Genomic DNA, 19175 nt, shown 5'->3' with positions numbered 1-19175 from the left:
AGATTCCTTAGCCACAACCTCAACAGACGCCACATCCAACTCCGATTTGCTATATGAACACAACCATGAATTAGGGATAGTCAACAACTAAAAGAGAGAAGCCAACTATTAGTATGAAGCTCGTGGAAACCCACGAACGACACTGTTGGAATTGGCAAACGACAAGGACAAAGTGATGGTATTGTAAACACCTGAGCCGGTTGATACACTAGAACTCTACGCACAATCTTTAGTAGGATTCATGGCTCAAGATCAGGAGCAAGGAAGAATAATACCCTTGGGGATAGAGGAATAGAAGAGATCGGAGTAGAAATTTGGGAGAAAAGCAATAGAAGTAAGGAAAACAAAAGAGAAAGAAAGCAAGAAGGCAACGACAATTGACCCTGTCGGAAGCTAGGGCCGATGCCACCGGGTTTTCTTGGGTTTGAAAGCCTCACACAAGAAGTGAGAATCATTTTCTTAGGAAAAATGAGTTTAATAATGTCAACCCGAGCCTATTAGGTGGTCCTTTCATTAACTTCATCAATTTTCTGTTAAGTTTACAAGGTAAAATAGGTATTTTAATCCAAAAATGAACAAGAAAAAAATATAACATAATAAATATAAAAAATAAAACAATCAGATTTTTTTTTTAATCTCTACCATTACAAATTAACTGAATTGTTTTTTTTTTATTTCATATAAAAAAAGCAAATTATTATTTATTTTTTTTAAAAGAAAAGCTTGGCTCCTTAAAATTAATGAGGAGTTCCTCAAAATACTTCGGGTCTATTAATAGAATTTCATGCTTATAATCGGAACTATTCATATTTGCAAAAATCAATTAAAATTAAGATCGTTTAGTCAATACTTAAGGAGTTCCGATCATTAAAATTGAGAGTACGAAATATTGTCCGTTGTGGGGCCCAACCACACTCTCACTGTTTTGTTTCTGGGAACTCACACAAGAACTTCTTAGTGGGTCACCCATTACGGGATTGCTCTTGCGCGAACTCGCTTAACTTCGGAGTTCATCGGAACTCCGAAGCTAGTGAGCTCCCAAAAGGGCTCGTGCTAGGTAGAGATGAGAATATACATATAAGGCATAAAGGATGCACTCTCTTGAACGATGTGAGATGTCACACTGAGCCTATTGGGTGGTCCTTTCATCAACTTCATCAATTTTCTGTTAAGTTTACAAGGTAAAATAAGTATTTTTATCCAAAAATGAACAACAAAAAAAACATTAAAAAAAATGAAACAATCAAAATTTTTTTTAATCTCTACTATTACAAATTAACTGAATTGTTTTTATTTTATTTCATATAAAAAAAGCATTTAAAAAAAAGAAAACAAAAAGAAAGAAGAGCTTGGCTCCTTAAAGTTAATGAGGAGTTCCTCAAAATACTTTGGGTCTATTAATAGAATTTCATACTTATAATCGGAACTATTCATATTTGCAAAAATCAATTAAAATTAAGATTGTTTAATTAATACTTAAGGAGTTCCGATAATAAAAATGAGGTTATGTGAAAATATGTTGGAAATTATATATTATAATTAATATTATAATATTTAATTTTTATATGAATGAAAAATAAAAGTCATGTGTTATAGTTGAATTCAAATTCATGAGTTGCGTCTGTTTATTGAAATTTTAGGTAACGATCACAATGTTTCAAAAGAGGGTGGCTTGAGTTCTATATAAACTCAAACATCCCACATATCTAATGGATCAAAGAAAAGAGTTTTCTCCAATGTCTTTTGTTTTTTGTTAATCAAACTCCGAGTCGTGTCTTAAGAGTATAAAATATATATGAAGTTTGCCGAAGTTCGAAGATTGAAGTGCTTTGACTTCGGATCATAGATTGTTGAATCATGGAAGACAGACACCTACCGAACTACAAGCACAAGAGTATGGACGAAATTCTGTCTTTAGGACATTGCATTTTATGCAAGCCTCAATATCTAAATTTGTTAGTATTTATAACTTTATTTCCAGTTGTTTATATTAATCTTATATATAATTGATGTTGTGAATTTCTTTATGATTATTATTATTAGAATTCTTGTGTTATTTCCATATTTTCTATTATTACTCTAACATGTCACAATGTACTCTAAGAAGGAATTCATCCTCAATTCTTGAGATGCCAAGTCTTTCTCTTTTAAAAATTCATTTTCTTATTTTTTGATGAAATTCTTTTTTTGTTTTAACTTAACAAAAAACTTGACGGGGTTAATAAAATAGATTATTAGTACAGCAAATTACATAATTTGAGAACGAAAAAATTATTAGTAGAGATCTGAAACGAAAACTGAACTCGCAGTATGATCATGCACCTTTTTGCCACATTTTAGCTTTTTATTTTTAATTTACTTTTCCATCGTTACCAAACGTAACAAAGAAATTTTATATTTTCCTTCCCTTAGTAAAAAAGCCACTCCGGACACGTTTGGACTCTGGTCTGGAGGCACTTTCCTTCGCAGACCCAACTCAGACTCGCACCCACTTTAGACTAAAAGAAGCACACTCTCTCTCTAATCTTGACTAAACCTCACTGCCATCCATTTCACAAACCCTAGATTATTTCCCTTCCCCCAAAAATCTCCATTTCTCTCTCTATTACCTGATTCAGCGACGGAGTTCGAATGGCCGATCCTCTGGAGAGGCTGGGATCAGAGGCCGTAGGGAGCGAATCGAACATCAAGGACGAACTCTCCATGGAGATCGATCCTCCTTTCAAAGAAAACACCGCCACCGCCGACGACTGGAGAAAGGCGCTCAGCAAGGTCGTCCCCGCCGTCGTCGTTCTGCGGACAACCGCCTGTCGTGCTTTTGACACTGAGGCCGCTGGTGCTAGCTATGCCACCGGCTTCATCGTCGATAAGCGCCGCGGGATCATCCTCACCAATCGACATGTTGTCAAGCCTGGTACTTTTTAGTTTCTTGAACTTTCTTGTTGTTGTTTGGATACTGAGGAAATGTGAGAGAAAGAAAAGGGAAAATTTCACTTTCAAAGTTTAAGCCTTTCGAGTTATAAAGTAAATTTTTATTCTTTTAAGCTTCTAACCAACCAATGCATTGCTTGGTAATGATTGTCTAGTTGGTAAGTATTGTCTAGTCGGTAATGATTGTCTAGTTGGTAACATTTAGTGCTCTTTTTCTTCAACTGAATTTGATTTAAGGATCTTGAACCTTCTTTGATATTTTCCCAATCTGTTTCTTTGGTACTGTAGGACCTGTAGTTGCAGAAGCTATGTTTGTGAACCGTGAAGAAATTCCAGTATATCCTATATACAGGGATCCAGTGAGTAAATTCTTTCTTATGTTTGGTTTATGATCTGCTGTAATTGCACGGTGGTTTCTAAAATCGATATTATTTTTTCCTCCATTAAACAATCTTGTACATTTCCATTGTGATATAGTTCCTTACGCTTTGTTGTCTTACTTAACATAGTAAATGAAAAGTTGTGACTGCAGAGCAAGCAGTTTATTTTCATTATTAAGTTTTGTTGAACTTTCCTTTAAGTTCTTCAAATCGTAAGACATGGTTGTGATTTTGGGAACGTGTAAATGAGATTATCTGTTTATATGTCCTCTTACATGTTTAATGCGAATGCGATTATGATTGACATCAATGACATGTGAAGTATTTAAATTTTTTTTTGGTATTTAGGAAGTGATTTTGAAAATGAAAGAACCTTCAAAATGTTATTTAAAAAGCAGTTTACAAGTAGTCTGCTAGCAACAACAAAATAGCAAGAAAAGAATAATTAAAACTATTTGACTGTTCAAACGAATCTATAATTGAATTGCATGTCATACACCCTACAATTCAAGTGCATTTGAAAATTTTAGTATGATAGTAAAATATTTACATGTTTTCTTGTAAAATAAGAAACTCTTAATCATTACCTCACCCCTAGCTATAATTAAACATGGGATTTATGTAACAGGACAATTATAGATACCTTTGTAATCAATTTGTGCTTTTGACATCTTGTGTATATCCGAAACAACCTTTGTAATCAATTTGTGCGTTTGACATCTTGTGTATATCCGAAACACTAATATATGCATATGTTTTTTCAGGTCCATGATTTTGGCTTCTTTTGTTATGATCCTAGTGCAGTACAATTTCTTAGTTATGAGGAGATTCCTCTGGCCCCCGAGGCCGCTTGTGTTGGACTAGAAATCAGGGTTGTTGGTAATGATAGTGGTGAGAAGGTATTCATTTGTCAAGTTTGTGCTTTTACGTAATAGGCTTGTAATTGTATGCCTTAAATTTTTTTTAGTAATTTGTTATTTACTGGATTCACTTTAATTTTTAGGTCTCAATTTTGGCTGGTACTATTGCTCGTTTGGATAGAGATGCTCCACATTACAAAAAGTATGTATCAGCTTGACTAACATCTGCCTTATTCCTTTGTTCTTATTTTCCCTGAAAACTAGTGAAATATATACATTGTCCTATGGATTCATATCATGATTACGAAAAATTAAGAGTTTTTCATTGAATTGTAGTTTGTTGGAATAGTAATATTTTTTTTCAGAACCACTAAAGTGGTAAACCTTGGTGCTTGTGAAATGGGAAGTATACTAGGAAGATGCCTATACTTTAAAGAAAGCTTGAAGCTTTAGCATCCAATGGTCTAGGAAAAACCAGAATTAACAAAATTGACAAACTGAGACCTACAAGCTGTCTTTATCATGTGTGTGAAAGGTGCCAACCGCATGATGCTCACATGGTGCCTTTTACTGATTTTCTTATGTTATGTAAAAGAACAAAATAAATAAATAAAAGGAAGAGCTCTTCAAAGGGGCATAACATTCTTAGTCAGCTACCTTTTTAAACAGAGCATCCATTTAACAATAGGACCTGGCGTTTTCTAGTATGTCATAGATGCACACACCATAGTGTGGACTGTGGATTGCCTGAGTCACAGAATAATGTAGAAGTAAATCGTTGTGCTTGACGTATAAGAACAACGACGAAAACTTTATAAAAATTTAGAAGAAGACCAACTAAAACAATCTTTGTTCTTCTTTGTTAGTTTTACAGTGAACTCGTTCAAAAAAAGCAGTCAATAGAAACAATAAAAACGTTTTATGATAACCCCCAACCACCTCTCCAAATACTGAGTCCAATAAATTTTCAAGTGCTGATTCCTTACAAATTATAAGTACTTCTTGATATAAATCTTGATTTCACCTTGTCTGCAACCTTTAATAAACTACATCTACAAGGTTACAATTGAGAAAATTGGAACTATCGCAAACTACATGGAGAAAATCATAATTGTCTCTTCTATTATTAAACTCCTCTTACAGAGGTGTGCTTGATATAAGACAACAGAGCCTAAGCTACTTTTGTTATGCTACTGACCTATGGTAGGCAGAACACTTAACGGTTTGATCATTTGTTCTTCGGAGACTTTACAACCAGTTTTCTGTTTTTTTTTTGGTTAATAATGATTGTGTTTTTGCACAGGGATGGTTATAATGACTTCAATACCTTCTACATGCAAGTAAGTAGCATATTCATTATTTTTGCTACCTAATAGTTTCATGTAAGCCTCCTCCACTGGAGTAGGTTTTGGGTTTAGAATTTTGTGACTATTTTCATTATTGTGCCTTAGAGTACTTCTGTTGTAAAAAAATGCTTCTGTGAGGGACATATGTCAAGCGCCTTACTGTGCTGTAAACATCAAACTGTTGGATATATTTCAATGCTTGATATACTGAAGTGTTTGTATTATATCCAACCTGAAAGTGGTTGGCACTTATAGACGCTTAAATGTGTCACTTATATGAGCATTTCTGTTTCTTTTGTAGGGTAGTTTTTGGGCTATACTTGGGCCGTATTGTACTGCTTAATTGGTTATTGGGTGAGGATGAAGGTATAAGATACAGAAAAGGGAAGAAGATTCCTTTAATGAAAATGTAATTAGAACGAATAATTTGATCAACAAGAGAAGCAGACTGACGTATAGAAAACAAAATTTCTTGCTTTAAAATACATTGATGTTTTATATATGGCTGGAGGCTGGTTCTGACTGCTGAGAGTTGTCCACATGGCATAAATATTTTTCTCTCCCACTTTTGGTACCTGAACTTTGAACCCATTTATCAATTCAGTGCGTGAAGATTAATTTGTCCCATTTAGTGGTTATCTAACTTTTTTGTTTCTAACAAGTACCAGGTCAAACTTTAAATAGGAATGGTTAACATATCTCAGGGGTAATATGTACCGTCCTCCTTATTATCATCGAGGGCACATTTGATGAAAAATAAGTACCAAGGATCAAATTTCATTGTCCGGAAGTTTGATTTGATACTTGTTGGATGCAAAAACTTAACTTTAGGATTATGATTTTTGTTCAAGACTTGGCCTTGAATTGAGGCCAAAAGTGGAGAAAGCCCTTTGTACATAGGTTTTAGATTCTATTATAAAATAAAAGGAAATAGGGAACAAAATCTGAGTGGTGAGCATTTTGTCTTTATAATTGCCCTTTGGCCTCCTCACTCATGTTGGCCGTGTTTGCACTAAGAAAATACATTCAATTTGTAAACAAGACTTTCATGAAAAAAAGCCCCGAAGTATCTAAAGATGAGGGTTTAAATTTGTAAACAAGACTTTCATGAAAATACTCATTCTTAGAAAAAATCATAGGTGCAAAGTTTGTTTACCTATGGTAATGGTCTTAATGATTTACACTGTTACTGATAAATTTATATACATTCCATTCATGGCATGCATGTACCTTTAGAATCTGGGAGAGTTGAGATGCGAATATGGCTTGGCTTTGGCATTGGATTTATGGATCAGTGTTTTTACTATTTTGCATATGGAATAATATATGTTTGCAGTCCTTTACTACATGACTGTCATTGTTAATTATGTTATTGAATGACTTGGCATTGTTGGTTGATACTTGATAGCAGTGCATCTTTTGCTGATATAGTAGCTTTAGCCTAAAATTTCACATTTATATTTATTAGTTGTTTTTGTTATAGGCTGCATCTGGTACTAAGGGTGGTTCCAGTGGATCTCCTGTGATTGATTGGCTAGGCAGGGCGGTGGCCTTGAATGCTGGTAGCAAGTCATCAAGTGCTTCAGCTTTTTTCTTACCATTAGAACGAGTAAGTGCATTTTATGTATCTTCTGTATCTTTATTAATTATGCATGGGGATTTAATATTTTATATTCCACAATTATGATTTATGACATAGACTTATTCAAACGGCAGGTTGTGAGGGCATTGAACTATCTCCAGAAAGGCAGAGATTCCTTTGTCAATAAATGGGAGGCAGTCTCTATACCTCGTGGTACGCTTCAGGTTTGTGTTTGAATTATCCTTAAAGGGAATCACTTCAATTAAACCGTTTTCCAATTCTTTTAACTTCATGTTCAGAAGGGTACTGCTATTTTGGTGGGCAGTTGACTCAGTTTCCCCCAGCATTATTTTACCTTTGAGGTTGAAATCGGTTGCAATTGCAATGGATCATGGTGTTTTTTACAACTTAATTTATGCATATATGTTTAGATGTATTGAAAACATTTTTTGGTCGAGGGTAGGAGAAATAAAACCATAATATAAAAGAAATTCTTAATTTTTGGACCTGATTGATTTTATTCTTGGAAACAATACGAAGATTTCATGGTGTTCAGAGTTGTACGATGTTTGAGTAATTATTATTGTGACACAGCATATATAATTTATAATGCAGGTGACATTTGTCCATAAAGGGTTTGATGAGACACGCCGGCTTGGTCTTCAAAGTGAAACAGAGCAGGTCCTTTTTGTTTTTTTTTTCTTTTCCGTCTTATTTCCCCATACTTCATTATTTGCATGAAAAGTAGGGTGCCTCAAGTAACCTGTAGTTTTGATTTGTTCAGTTAGTTCGTCATGCATCTCCCGAGGGTGAAACTGGGATGCTGGTTGTTGACTCTGTGGTGAGTATTCTTGCATACTTTGAAATTGTGTAAGTTTTTCTTTTTCTTGGTCATCTAATTCTTACTTCTGGGATTCTTATGAGGCTGGACTTGTTTCAGGTTCCAGGTGGTCCGGCATACAAGTGTTTGGAGCCAGGGGATGTTCTTGTTTGCATGAATGGGAAAGTAAGTCATACTTTTTGTCTCATTTAATGTTGTATTTATTGAAAAGACTTTTTTTTTTTTTTTTTTTTTAAATTTTTTGAGAAGAAACGATAACACTTTATTAAAATAAAAACAAGAATTACAAAATAGTGGATAAGAAATCCACCATTTAGCAAAGCTAGCTAAGATCTCTCAAATAGATTTGATTATAAGTAACATAACCTGAACCAAAATCATTTTACGGCTGCTAACATATCCCACACTATATGAGAAATAAAATAATCCTTGAACTCATTTGAAACTGATGCCCAGTATCTTGCTCGACCCCATTTAATTTTGTATTTATAGAAAAGACTTTGATGTCATGCAAATTCATTGCTTTATTTGATATTGTTGTTTTTGTAAATATGACCACTATTTTGTTTGCAAATGTCTGGATCAAATTATAAGGTTTACTTTTCTCACTGGCCACCATCTGTAAGGTCATCAATCCGGATCAAGTTTTAGGCTTTATCCAATCTTATTGTTGAGTTTTGTGATGCCATTAACTTGGTATTAACTATATATTATGATTAACTTGATATTAACTTTGTATAATGTAAGTTTGCTACAGTAACTCATTATGAATGGTTTTCTACTTTTGCAAACGCATCTTCTAGATTGGATAAATAATCAATGATAATTTTTTATGGTCCATATTGTTTATTTTAGATGACACATGTTAGAATTCAACTCTTTATCTATTATCTCTTATATATATAAAGGGAGAAGAAAAAAACTGTGAAGCTTTCATATCAAAATTGCCCTTCTTCCATTAGGATTTCAAAGAAAAAACAATTTCACAAAAAATAAAAAAATCACCCATGTAAACTATAATAACTAAATTAAGTAAATTTGAAGGAAAAAAAAAACAGAAAGACAAAACAATAAATAATACATCATCAGACAAAAATAAATAGTACGCTTGTGGCAATAGGTAGTTTGTCTGTAAATGCTATCCAAAGTAATTACCTTTAGGCTCCATTTGATTGTGGGAAAGGAAACCTCAAATGTTTTTCATGCAAGCAAGACAGTAGCTACACAATTGAATCTAACGTATTGGATTGCTGTGCAGGTAATTACCCAATTCCTAAAATTGGAGACTTTACTTGATGACAGTGTCAATCAAAAGATTGAATTACAGATTGAAAGGGGTGGCACACAATTAACTGTTAACTTGACGGTGAGAGTTTTTCTTGTTTGGTATTATGTTTTGCTATGGAAAAGTCTCGTATGTATGTCTGGAAAATTTATTGCAGTGGCAATCAACAGGTGCACTGCTTAATCAAGGCATTGCAAGCTTTACTCTAATCTTTTTAACATTAATTATTATCCAATGTTGGCACCCTTCTGGAAGATTAAGAACAGTTCATTCAATATTATGAATCAAGAATGTTAGGACTTGTTACTTGTAATTTATGTCTTTTCTTGAATGTATAATGCTCTACTTGTTTTTTCATGGGATTATGAATTTGTTTTTGAATAATATTTTAAGAAAAGGAGAAAGAAAATGAGAGATGCCCATCTGAACCAGAAATTAAAAGGAACTGCCACCACACGCTTTCAAACAATGTTTTCACTAATTCTTCCTATTATTTGTTTAGTTCTTGGAAGCACAAATTGTTTTCCTTATAAATGAGAATTTGTGCTTTCCTTATAAATGAGAAGATGAGATTTCATTACTTAGGAGAAACCAAATGTTGCAGAAGATATGTGCACACACTAACATGTCATCTTTGTCTCTCTTTTTATGCATTGGCCAATTGAAGTCAGCTGGTAGAGATCATTTAAGTGCTTAGGTGGATCTGGCCTTACCTTATTTAATATTCTATGTTCATGTCCATGGTATGTTTAGAAGATGCATCAGTGAATGTAAATGTCTCAGTGCACATGATTTTAAGCTGCAGTGTTTTCTGTTTCACTTCGTGTTTCTGAGAATGCTTCAGTGTATATGTGTCTGTGTACCTAAGGTTCCTCGTAATATGAATGGTATGTGTGTGCATTTGTGTTTTGTTTTTTATCAACAATTCCTGTCCATGAGATTTGAACAGTTAGGACGCCATTAGCAAATGGTATCAGTTTGTGTGGGTGATTTAACTAGGAGTTGGGACTTATGGAACCTCAGTATAACATGAGGGGCATCTTTAATGGACTGAAAACAGGGTAGAGAAAAGGATAGGAGAGGAAAACCAATAACAGTGAATTTATTCAAATGGTTGAAACGCACATGTAGAGGTTTAAGCCATCACCTGTTAGGGATGCTCTGATTGCCCTTTAGACATGGCTAGGTTAGAGGTGTTTTCTCTGATAATATTTTATGTCACAAGTCAACTTTCACTGCATTAGCCTTTGTCTGAAAATATTTAGATATAGTTACTTTGCTTGCATTAATATCAGCTTGGTAAATTGAATCTTTTGTTTTTCGTTCTGAAATTGTCCCTGCCCATTCCTCATTATGCATCGTGATGAAAGAGAGACTAATGCCTTTATCACAATGCATAATTAAGTTATTTCTTCACTGGGCTAGGTATGAACTTATTGAGGTCTTTTACCCCATAATTTATTCAACTGTGTTATATACCTGGATGCAGTTTGGTGGTATTCCTTTAGTTATCCAACTGTGTTGTATACAGTATACCTGGTTGCAGTTTGGTGGTATTCCTTTAGTTTGTAGCATTGTTTCATTAAGGTGCCATCAGTAAATTTGTTATCCTATTTATTTCAGGTGCAAGATTTACACTCAATAACCCCTAATTACTTCTTGGAAGTAAGTGGTGGAGTGATTCAACCTCTATCGTACCAACAGGTTGGTTGATTTTGCCGTTTGTACTTAGTATTCGAGAGTGATCTTACAAGTTGTTGCTGGGCTATTGTCCTCATATAGAAATCTGCATTTGCTTGAACTGAATTTTTTTATTCCAATTTTGGCATGCTTTTAACCAAGTCAAGTGCATTTCTTTTGCATATTACATGTGTAGCTTGTCGTATACTCTCTCTCTCTCTCTCTCTCTCTCTCTCTCTCTCTCTCTCTCTCTATATATATATATATATATATATTCAATTCTGAGAGCTTTATGCACGCCTTTTTTGAATTATGTTGACCCTGCCTATTGAAATAATGTTTCCTCGTTTTCCATTTACCATGGCTTTGGCTTATTATCTTGATTTGTCTGATTTGTTTTCTGTTTGAACCTTTCACTTAATGTTATGACATTACTCTGCTTTTCATACAGGCTAGAAATTTTCGTTTCCCTTGTGGCCTTGTATATGTGACAGAACCAGGGTACGTTCTCTTGATCTTGTGCAATATGTTTTGCTTCCTGTTATTACTCAAATAAAAGAACTATGGCCTACGGGATGATGGTGACAGCTTTTTCTTTCTTTTCTATTTTTTTTTTTTTTTGAGAAAAAAAAATAACAATTTATTAAAACAATAACATGAATTACAAAATATGGATAAGAAATCCACCATCTAGCAAAATTTTCAAGTAGATCTATATGAGAAAGAGAATAAATTTGAGAATAAAATTTTCTGATGATACCAATAATTCCATCCTAGTTGTGATAAGAACATTGCTCTTAATTTTGATTTTAAGAGTGTTTTAATTCAGATATTTATTGAAGGGTGAATTTGAAAAAGTATTATAGGTCATGTGTCTCTCTCTTTATAGGTCTTATTTCGTTTTTGAACCGCACCTATTGACAAAATTGATCTGCATTTTTTTTGAGTAACAATTATTTAATTTGTTACAGATATATGCTCCTTAGAGCTGGAGTTCCTTGCCATGCTATCATTAACAATTATTTAATTTGTTACAGATATATGCTCCTTAGAGCTGGAGTTCCTCGCCATGCTATCATTAAGAAGTTTGCTGGTGAGGAAATATCACGACTTGAGGATCTAATCTCAGTTCTATGCAAGCTATCTCGTGGTGCTCGAGTGCCATTAGAGTATATAAGCTACATGGATCGTCATCGAAGGAAGGTAATACTTTGATTTAGTTATACTGTATTCCACCAATTATTGGCATGAAAATAGTTGTACATGCTGGTTTGGTCAATTCATCTTTAAGATTGCACAAAGGAATAAGAAATAAAAATCTGATTTCTGAACCATAGGGTCCCATGAGTTGGCTTTTCTAATGAAACCCAGCAAATGCTTGTAATGAGCTGCCCCATTAGATATCTTAGAGAAATTAGCTATTAACTGTTTTTATCTTTTCTTAGTTGGTTCTCATCTGTTGATTGTTGTGGTGGCTGCAGTCAGTCCTGGTCACGGTTGATCGCCATGAATGGTATGCGCCTCCACAGATATACACTCGTGATGATTGTACTGGTCTTTGGACTGCTAAGCCTGTGTTTCAACATGATGGTAATCTACAATCATCTGGTATCAATGAACTCGGAGGTACAGGAAGCCAAGCAGTTCCGCTAAGTAGTGAAGTCACTTCCCTGTTAGACATGCAGCATAATAGCCATGAGCAATTGACTGATGGTGTCACCAGTATGGAAACCAGTTATGAGCACGTATCTGAAGGAGCACATTGTAGGGATGAACTGGATGTTGAAACAAAGAAAAGGCGAGTGAAGGAGGGTTTTCCTTCTGATGGAAATGTTGATGCTGACTGTTCTTTTCCTGAAGCAAATGACAGTAAGCTGGATGATCCAAATACTATGGAGAATGCTGTTCTGAGAGACTTTGAAGGTGCAAATGTAGCAACTGCTAATGCTTCATTAGCTGAACGTGTTATAGAGCCGACTCTCGTTATGCTTGAGGTAACTATCTCAGAGATATATTATGTTCTGTATGTGTTTCTCGATAGTCTCTTTCCTAACTCTAAAATCTTTGTTAGAAAGGAAACTGTCATTATTCTTTGTATTGGCATTTGGCAGTATGTTCTCTCTCTCTCTCCCTCTCTCTCTCTCTCTCTCACACACACACACACACACACATGCACATGTGCCCACAGGCTTTCACACACACGAAATCTCACTTGGTCACACTTTTTTCAAAGGAAAAACCCAACACTAGGTGGTTTGCAGCCTATGACTACAAATTCTTTTTGTGCCATTTTATTGTGATACTGTCAGGATAGGTATGTTGTTTTTGTTTGCAGGCTACCTGCTGGTTTTGTGGATTTCTTTCTAGTGGATAGCATGTTAACTGTGTTTGTACTTGGGGATTTTTGTTGTGTCTCAGTGAGTGGTGTCACTCTGTCAGTATATTTACAGTCATGGATGTTTTGTTAAGTATTTTATATTGATGGTTTAAATTTTTTATCACCAAAAAATTCTTGCTACAGATTTGTATGACATTCTTGTGAATATTAAGGGGGTGCTCTCATATGATTACAGGTTCATGTGCCACCTTCATGTATGCTCGATGGTGTACATTCACAACATTTTTTCGGGACTGGTGTCATCATCTATCATTCTGAAAACATGGGATTGGTTGCTGTTGACAAGAACACAGTTGCAATAGCTGCATCTGATGTGATGCTTTCATTTGCTGCTTTTCCAATTGAAATTCCTGGCGAGGTAATTCTATAGAATGTAAACAGATGTAAATGATGATGCCTTTGAAATTACCTAAACTGCCTATTTTAAATTTCAGGTGGTTTTTCTCCACCCTGTTCACAATTATGCTCTCATTTCGTATGATCCCTTGGCCCTGGGAGCTGTTGGTTTGTCTGCTGTTCGTGCTGCTGAACTACTTCCTGGTAGGGCTGGCTTTTCACCTTATTTCTCTAATTTTACCTTTCAGTTTATGTGCATAGTGTGTATGTGTGTATTAGTATACTATACAATGATATTATTGCTGTATTTTATTAAATGATTTGTTACTTGTTTATTTCTAATCCATTTTCCAGGATTAGGTTTGTAAATTTGATATTGCATATACTTAAACAAAATGTAGTGATTAAGGATATTAGTTAAATGTTTTTTTTTTTAATTTTTTTTAATAATAATTTTAGACATTTATAATTGTTTAAGTCAAAGTGAAACTCAATTCTTTTAAAGCATTAGTTAAAGCACTTTGATTTTACTTTTTGTTTGTGTCTCAGCTTGTTTATTTGTTGTCAAGGTACTATCCTATTGTTAAGATATGATAGAAATAGTTGGCTTAAGTACTAACAGAATCAGTTTTTGAAAACAGTGGTCAAGCAAGAAAAAACTTAGCATGTTATTATAAAGGATGATAATGGTTGATGGAGTGTCAGTTGAAACCTTGGTAGTTTGAGTAATTTCTAGATATCTAGAATTTTGACTTTATATAATGAAATATCTTTAATATTTGAAACTTTGATAGTTTGAGTAATTTCTGTTGTCGTAGAATTTTGGTGGTTAGAAGAGGGGTGCAGTTTTGGGAAGATGTGCCATGATGGCAATGTTTTGGTATTATGGGTAGAGCGCAACAGGAGGGTTTTTTAGATGTCAGTGGAGGAGCTGGATCATTTATGCTGGAATAGGGTTTATTTTTGGGCTTCTTTGTAGGATCTACTGCTTCAATGTTAGAGAATTGTTTTTTTTTTTTTTTTTTTTTTGTTATTTTCTCAGATTGGAAAGTAGTAGTTTGGTCATTTTTAGGCTTTTCTGGTTTTGTTGTATTATACTTAGTTTACAACTAGTTCCTGTAAAATTTTCTATTCAGTTGCGGACTGCTCCACTATTGTGGTACTTTTGTTTCTTAATTACATTTCTTTTTCCTATGAAAAGAAAACAATTTTGTGGTTTGTCTCTTTTGCATCTCTTGTTCGGATCTACTCCATTGTCTTTGAACAAATTTACTGATAAAATTATTCTCTGAGACAGAGCCTGCATTGCGTCGGGGGGATTCTGTGTATCTTGTGGGGTTAAGTAGAAGCCTACAAGCAACATCTAGAAAGTCAATTGTAACTAACCCATGTGCTGCATTAAATATTGGATCTGCTGATTGTCCACGGTACAGAGCAACCAATATGGAAGTCATTGAGCTTGATACTGGTAACTGAAATTCTTATTGCTTAAACTAGAACTTGATTTCGCTGTGCTGATTTTGATTCACTTTTTTCTTTTAATGCTGCACTCTGTTCAGATTTTGGCAGTACATTTTCTGGTGTGCTAACTGATGAGTATGGAAGGGTTCAAGCCATCTGGGGCAGCTTTTCAACTCAGGTTTCCATCCTTTCCCTCAGCAAAGGGAAAAGAAAAAGCAAAATAAAAAAATTCAGGTATTTACTTTAACATCTGTTAATTTGATTTTCATTTTTGATTTGTATTTGCAGCTAAAATTTGGTGGCAGTAGCTCCGAAGATCATCAGTTTGTTAGAGGTCTCCCTATTTATTCAATCAGTCAAGTCCTAGAAAAAATTATTTCTGGTGCTCAAGGCCCTCCTCTTCTCATAAATCGTGTCAAAAGGCCAATGCCTCTTGTGAGAATTTTAGAGGTTGAACTATATCCTACATTGCTTTCAAAAGCCCGAAGCTTTGGACTGAGTGATGATTGGGTCCAAGTACGTCTTCTTCCTGATACTAAATATTTCTTCCGACTGTGTCTTTGTTTTGTATCTTTCTTTCATGTCAACTTTCAAAGAATTAGATGCTTTTGGTATGACGTTGCTTATGGATAATTAGTAATCCCTCATGGTCCATATAATTATAAAGAAACACTTTAAGGTTGAAGTTGGAGGGAAAAACCCAACAATAAATTTATAATGTTTGTATGACACAATTAGTGATGCTAAATCTGTTTGAAATTTTGTATCACAATAAAATCAAAGTAAGAAGCGTCTGTTTTAATCCTTATTTCTTAAGAGAGCATCATATAAATAATAAAATTCTGGAGATCGCACTACCACTTAACAAAATCTTCTCTTGATGATGTCCCTACTTCTGCCAACATGAGCCTAACTGGATAGTTGCGGCCATCCAGCTGTTAGGCCTTTTATTGCAGCCCAGTTTAGGGGAGTTTGAACTGAACAGAAACCTGACATTGATTTAATCATTGTCCTGTCTCTTGCTAATGGGGTATTTTTCATCAGTATTTGGGCTCTGTTGATCATCTTTGAATCTCTTATTGCCATCTTGGCCTAGTTGATTGTGAGAAAAACTGGATTGGTTTTATTAAGCTTTCCCACTGTTATTTGGTGTACCTGGATGGAGAGGAGCGTTCAGATCCTTTTTGGATTGGAATGCTTAATGTTAAAAAATAAAAATCCACCCTTACCTCTTGTTCCTCTTTTAGTAGTTATGTTTTATGTTTCTGTGCTGTGCCTCAATGGCACTTAATTTAGGGGTGGTGCTATCCACACACCCTTTTTACCTCCCGCACACCCCTGTTAGTTTTTGTCATTTGATCTTCTTCAATTCCTTTGATCTAACGGCCGAAAACTGAGGAGTGTGGCAAGGTAAAAAGAGGTGTGGATAGCACCACCCTTAATTTATTTTGAATGAACTAGAGAAACTGCAAGGGCTAAATAAACTGTCCCTTATTCTCCACATTTTGACTATTATTCTGAACCTCTTTTTTGGCCTTTTGATATCCTTTGCTCTCTTGGTTTTACTGTTAAACTCAGAAGCCTTGTTTCTGGTCCTTGATCTCGATTGTGCATTTTTTTGTTTATTGATTTTGGAGTTGGATCCCTAAACTGATATATGTGTGTGTGGAAAATTATCATGAGATTGTGATTATTGTTCTTGTTTTAGGCTCTTGTTAAGAAAGATCCGATTAGACGACAAGTTTTACGTGTCAAAGGATGTTTAGCTGGATCTAAAGCAGAAAATCTGTTAGAACAAGGAGACATGGTTTTGGCGATCAATAAGGAGCCGGTTACATGTTTCTCTGATGTTGAAAATGTCTGCCAAGCACTAGATAAAAGTGAAAACAACGATGGCCAGCTTGACATGACCATTTTTCGCCAGGTAAAGAGAATTTGTGTTTGTTAGATCCCATTTCCAGTCATTGCAAAATCTTTAATCTTTGAGTTAGGAAAGTGGTAGTATTTTGTCTTGGTATGGGGCTGTTTCCTTGGATTATTACTGTATGGACTTTTTAATTTTGTTTTAATGCTTGATTTAGGGGCAAGGTCTTTTAAATTACGCTCCTCTTAAAGTCTCATCTCTATTTGTTTTCCAGGGGTGCGAAATCAATCTTCTTGTGGGAACGGATGTTAGGGATGGAAGTGGTACTACTCGTGTAATAAATTGGTGTGGATGTATCGTTCAGGATCCTCATCCAGCAGTGCGTGCTCTTGGGTTTCTTCCAGATGAAGGTCATGGCGTATATGTCGCGAGGTACAAATTCCTCTTTGTGAAATTTGAATGCTTGATTTGGGTGAAAGGTGACTACATACTTCACTCTATTTTGACAGCAAAACTATTTTTTGAGTACAGTAGGGTTTTTAAGTTAGTATGTATCTATGAACGCCAGCAATTCTACAGGTCAAACTGGTGTACAATGCCTGGTGGACGGACACTCCTCTGATACCATTTTACAGTTTTCACATGTCAAAAGAAAGTTCATTCGTCATCAAGCACTCACATGTGTCAGCATTTGTGTTGACTAGTGTCATGCATATTGCAAACTGGTGTGTGTGTATTCATATTGCACGTATTTTCATTCGGAGGAATGAATCTTATTGTAATGCCATAGATGGAGTGGGAGTGTGGGATTAGGAGAGTACATGCGATAAGAGACTCTTGTTGGCGGGTGGAATATATCGTTTTTGAAAATTAGCCCTTAGCGGCATTTTGCTTAATATATGTAGTTATGTACACAGATAAATAAATTAGTTGCTTTTTTTTTTTTCTTTTTTTTTCCCGTAGTTATGGAAAACAGTGCATAGTTTCCACTTTGTCTCTTAATAATTACTTGCACTTTTTGTTTTATAAACTTTTCAGTGATATGACCTTCCATGTCCCACTGTTCTATTCTCTTTATATGCTGACGAGTTGCCAAATTTATCAGGTGGTGTCATGGTAGTCCAGTGCATAGATATGGTCTATATGCTCTTCAGTGGATTGTTGAAGTTAATGGAAAAAAGACTCCTGATTTAGATGCTTTCGTGGATGTAACAAAGGTACGTACACTTGACTTCATATTTTATGCGTGTTCGTGCGATGCATTGCTGAGATTTGCGCAATATATAGCTCGCGATAGCATTTTTGTTTCCCCTTTGGTGTTTTTCATATTATATAAATTGAGTTGCTTATGATATCTTTGCTTTCGTATATTTTCTAATTTTTGTAATCTTGCTTTAAAATGTGATCAGGAATTGGAACACGGACAGTTTGTTCGTGTGAGGACAGTCCATCTAAATGGGAAGCCGAGAGTTCTAACATTGAAACAGGACTTGCACTACTGGCCCACATGGGAGTTGAGATTTGATCCTGATTCTGCCATCTGGGGTCGAAAGACGATAAAGGCGCTAGATTATACTAGTATATAAACAAAGCGCGTTCATCTCGCAACGCCTCGGAAGCAGGCGGTAAACGCTTAGAAACGCCGAAGCCCCTCGATACCAGTTGGGGCTTCGGGCCAACATACATGGAGTCATATTCAGGCTGGCAGCTATCTGCACTGTGCATTGAATTATTCTCAGGGGTTCATTATATTATATGTTATATTCTGGAACCATATTATCTGTAGATGCAATGGGAATTGTTATAGAAAAGTTTGAGGTATGGTCGTTTGGATTTGTATCCCATCAATTAACAAAATGTGGAATTGTTAGATGAAGAAAATAAAAAAATAAACACAAAAAGTTGATATTTTAATTTATTGTAGGAAATGTGTTATGGTTATTTAGTTAATTTATGAATGTATTTTCAGCTTCTTTTATTATACTAATGTCCTCTGGTGACCAACCACATACAAGACAACTTTGATGTTCCAAATTAGAGTAGTAGCTTGTATTATTTCAACTTTGGGAGTTATTTCAACTTTGTATGTGTTTTTTTTTTTGTTTGTTAAATGATAGATTTTGTTAGATTGGATATTAGATTAGATATTGAGGGGTTCGAACTCACACGTCGTCATGCAAGGGTTCACCTTTCCACCGCTGTGGTAAAATG

General features: G+C 34.9%; 1 protein-coding gene across 1 annotated transcript; it reads left to right on the top strand.

Moving 5' to 3' along the window:
• The first annotated feature begins 2485 nt into the window (after window positions 1-2485).
• Window positions 2486-18943, top strand: LOC137749506 (protease Do-like 7). The gene is made up of 24 exons (XM_068489605.1): window positions 2486-2914; window positions 3220-3290; window positions 4076-4210; window positions 4315-4373; window positions 5475-5511; window positions 7001-7126; window positions 7234-7323; window positions 7715-7780; window positions 7884-7940; window positions 8040-8105; window positions 9199-9306; window positions 10849-10929; window positions 11357-11406; window positions 11943-12108; window positions 12387-12899; window positions 13479-13661; window positions 13738-13843; window positions 14937-15107; window positions 15199-15278; window positions 15389-15616; window positions 16809-17024; window positions 17239-17396; window positions 18070-18181; window positions 18374-18943. The coding sequence occupies exons 1-24, from the start codon at window positions 2632-2634 to the stop codon at window positions 18548-18550; spliced, it is 3339 nt and encodes a 1112-aa protein (XP_068345706.1). The 5' UTR covers window positions 2486-2631; the 3' UTR covers window positions 18551-18943.
• The last annotated feature ends 232 nt before the right edge of the window (window positions 18944-19175 follow it).

This window comes from Pyrus communis, chromosome 11 (genome assembly GCF_963583255.1).
Source record: "Pyrus communis chromosome 11, drPyrComm1.1, whole genome shotgun sequence".
Classification (NCBI taxonomy): Eukaryota; Viridiplantae; Streptophyta; class Magnoliopsida; order Rosales; family Rosaceae; genus Pyrus; species Pyrus communis.
Note: the sequence above shows the minus strand (reverse complement) of the source record. Positions and strands in the feature narration are given on the sequence as shown.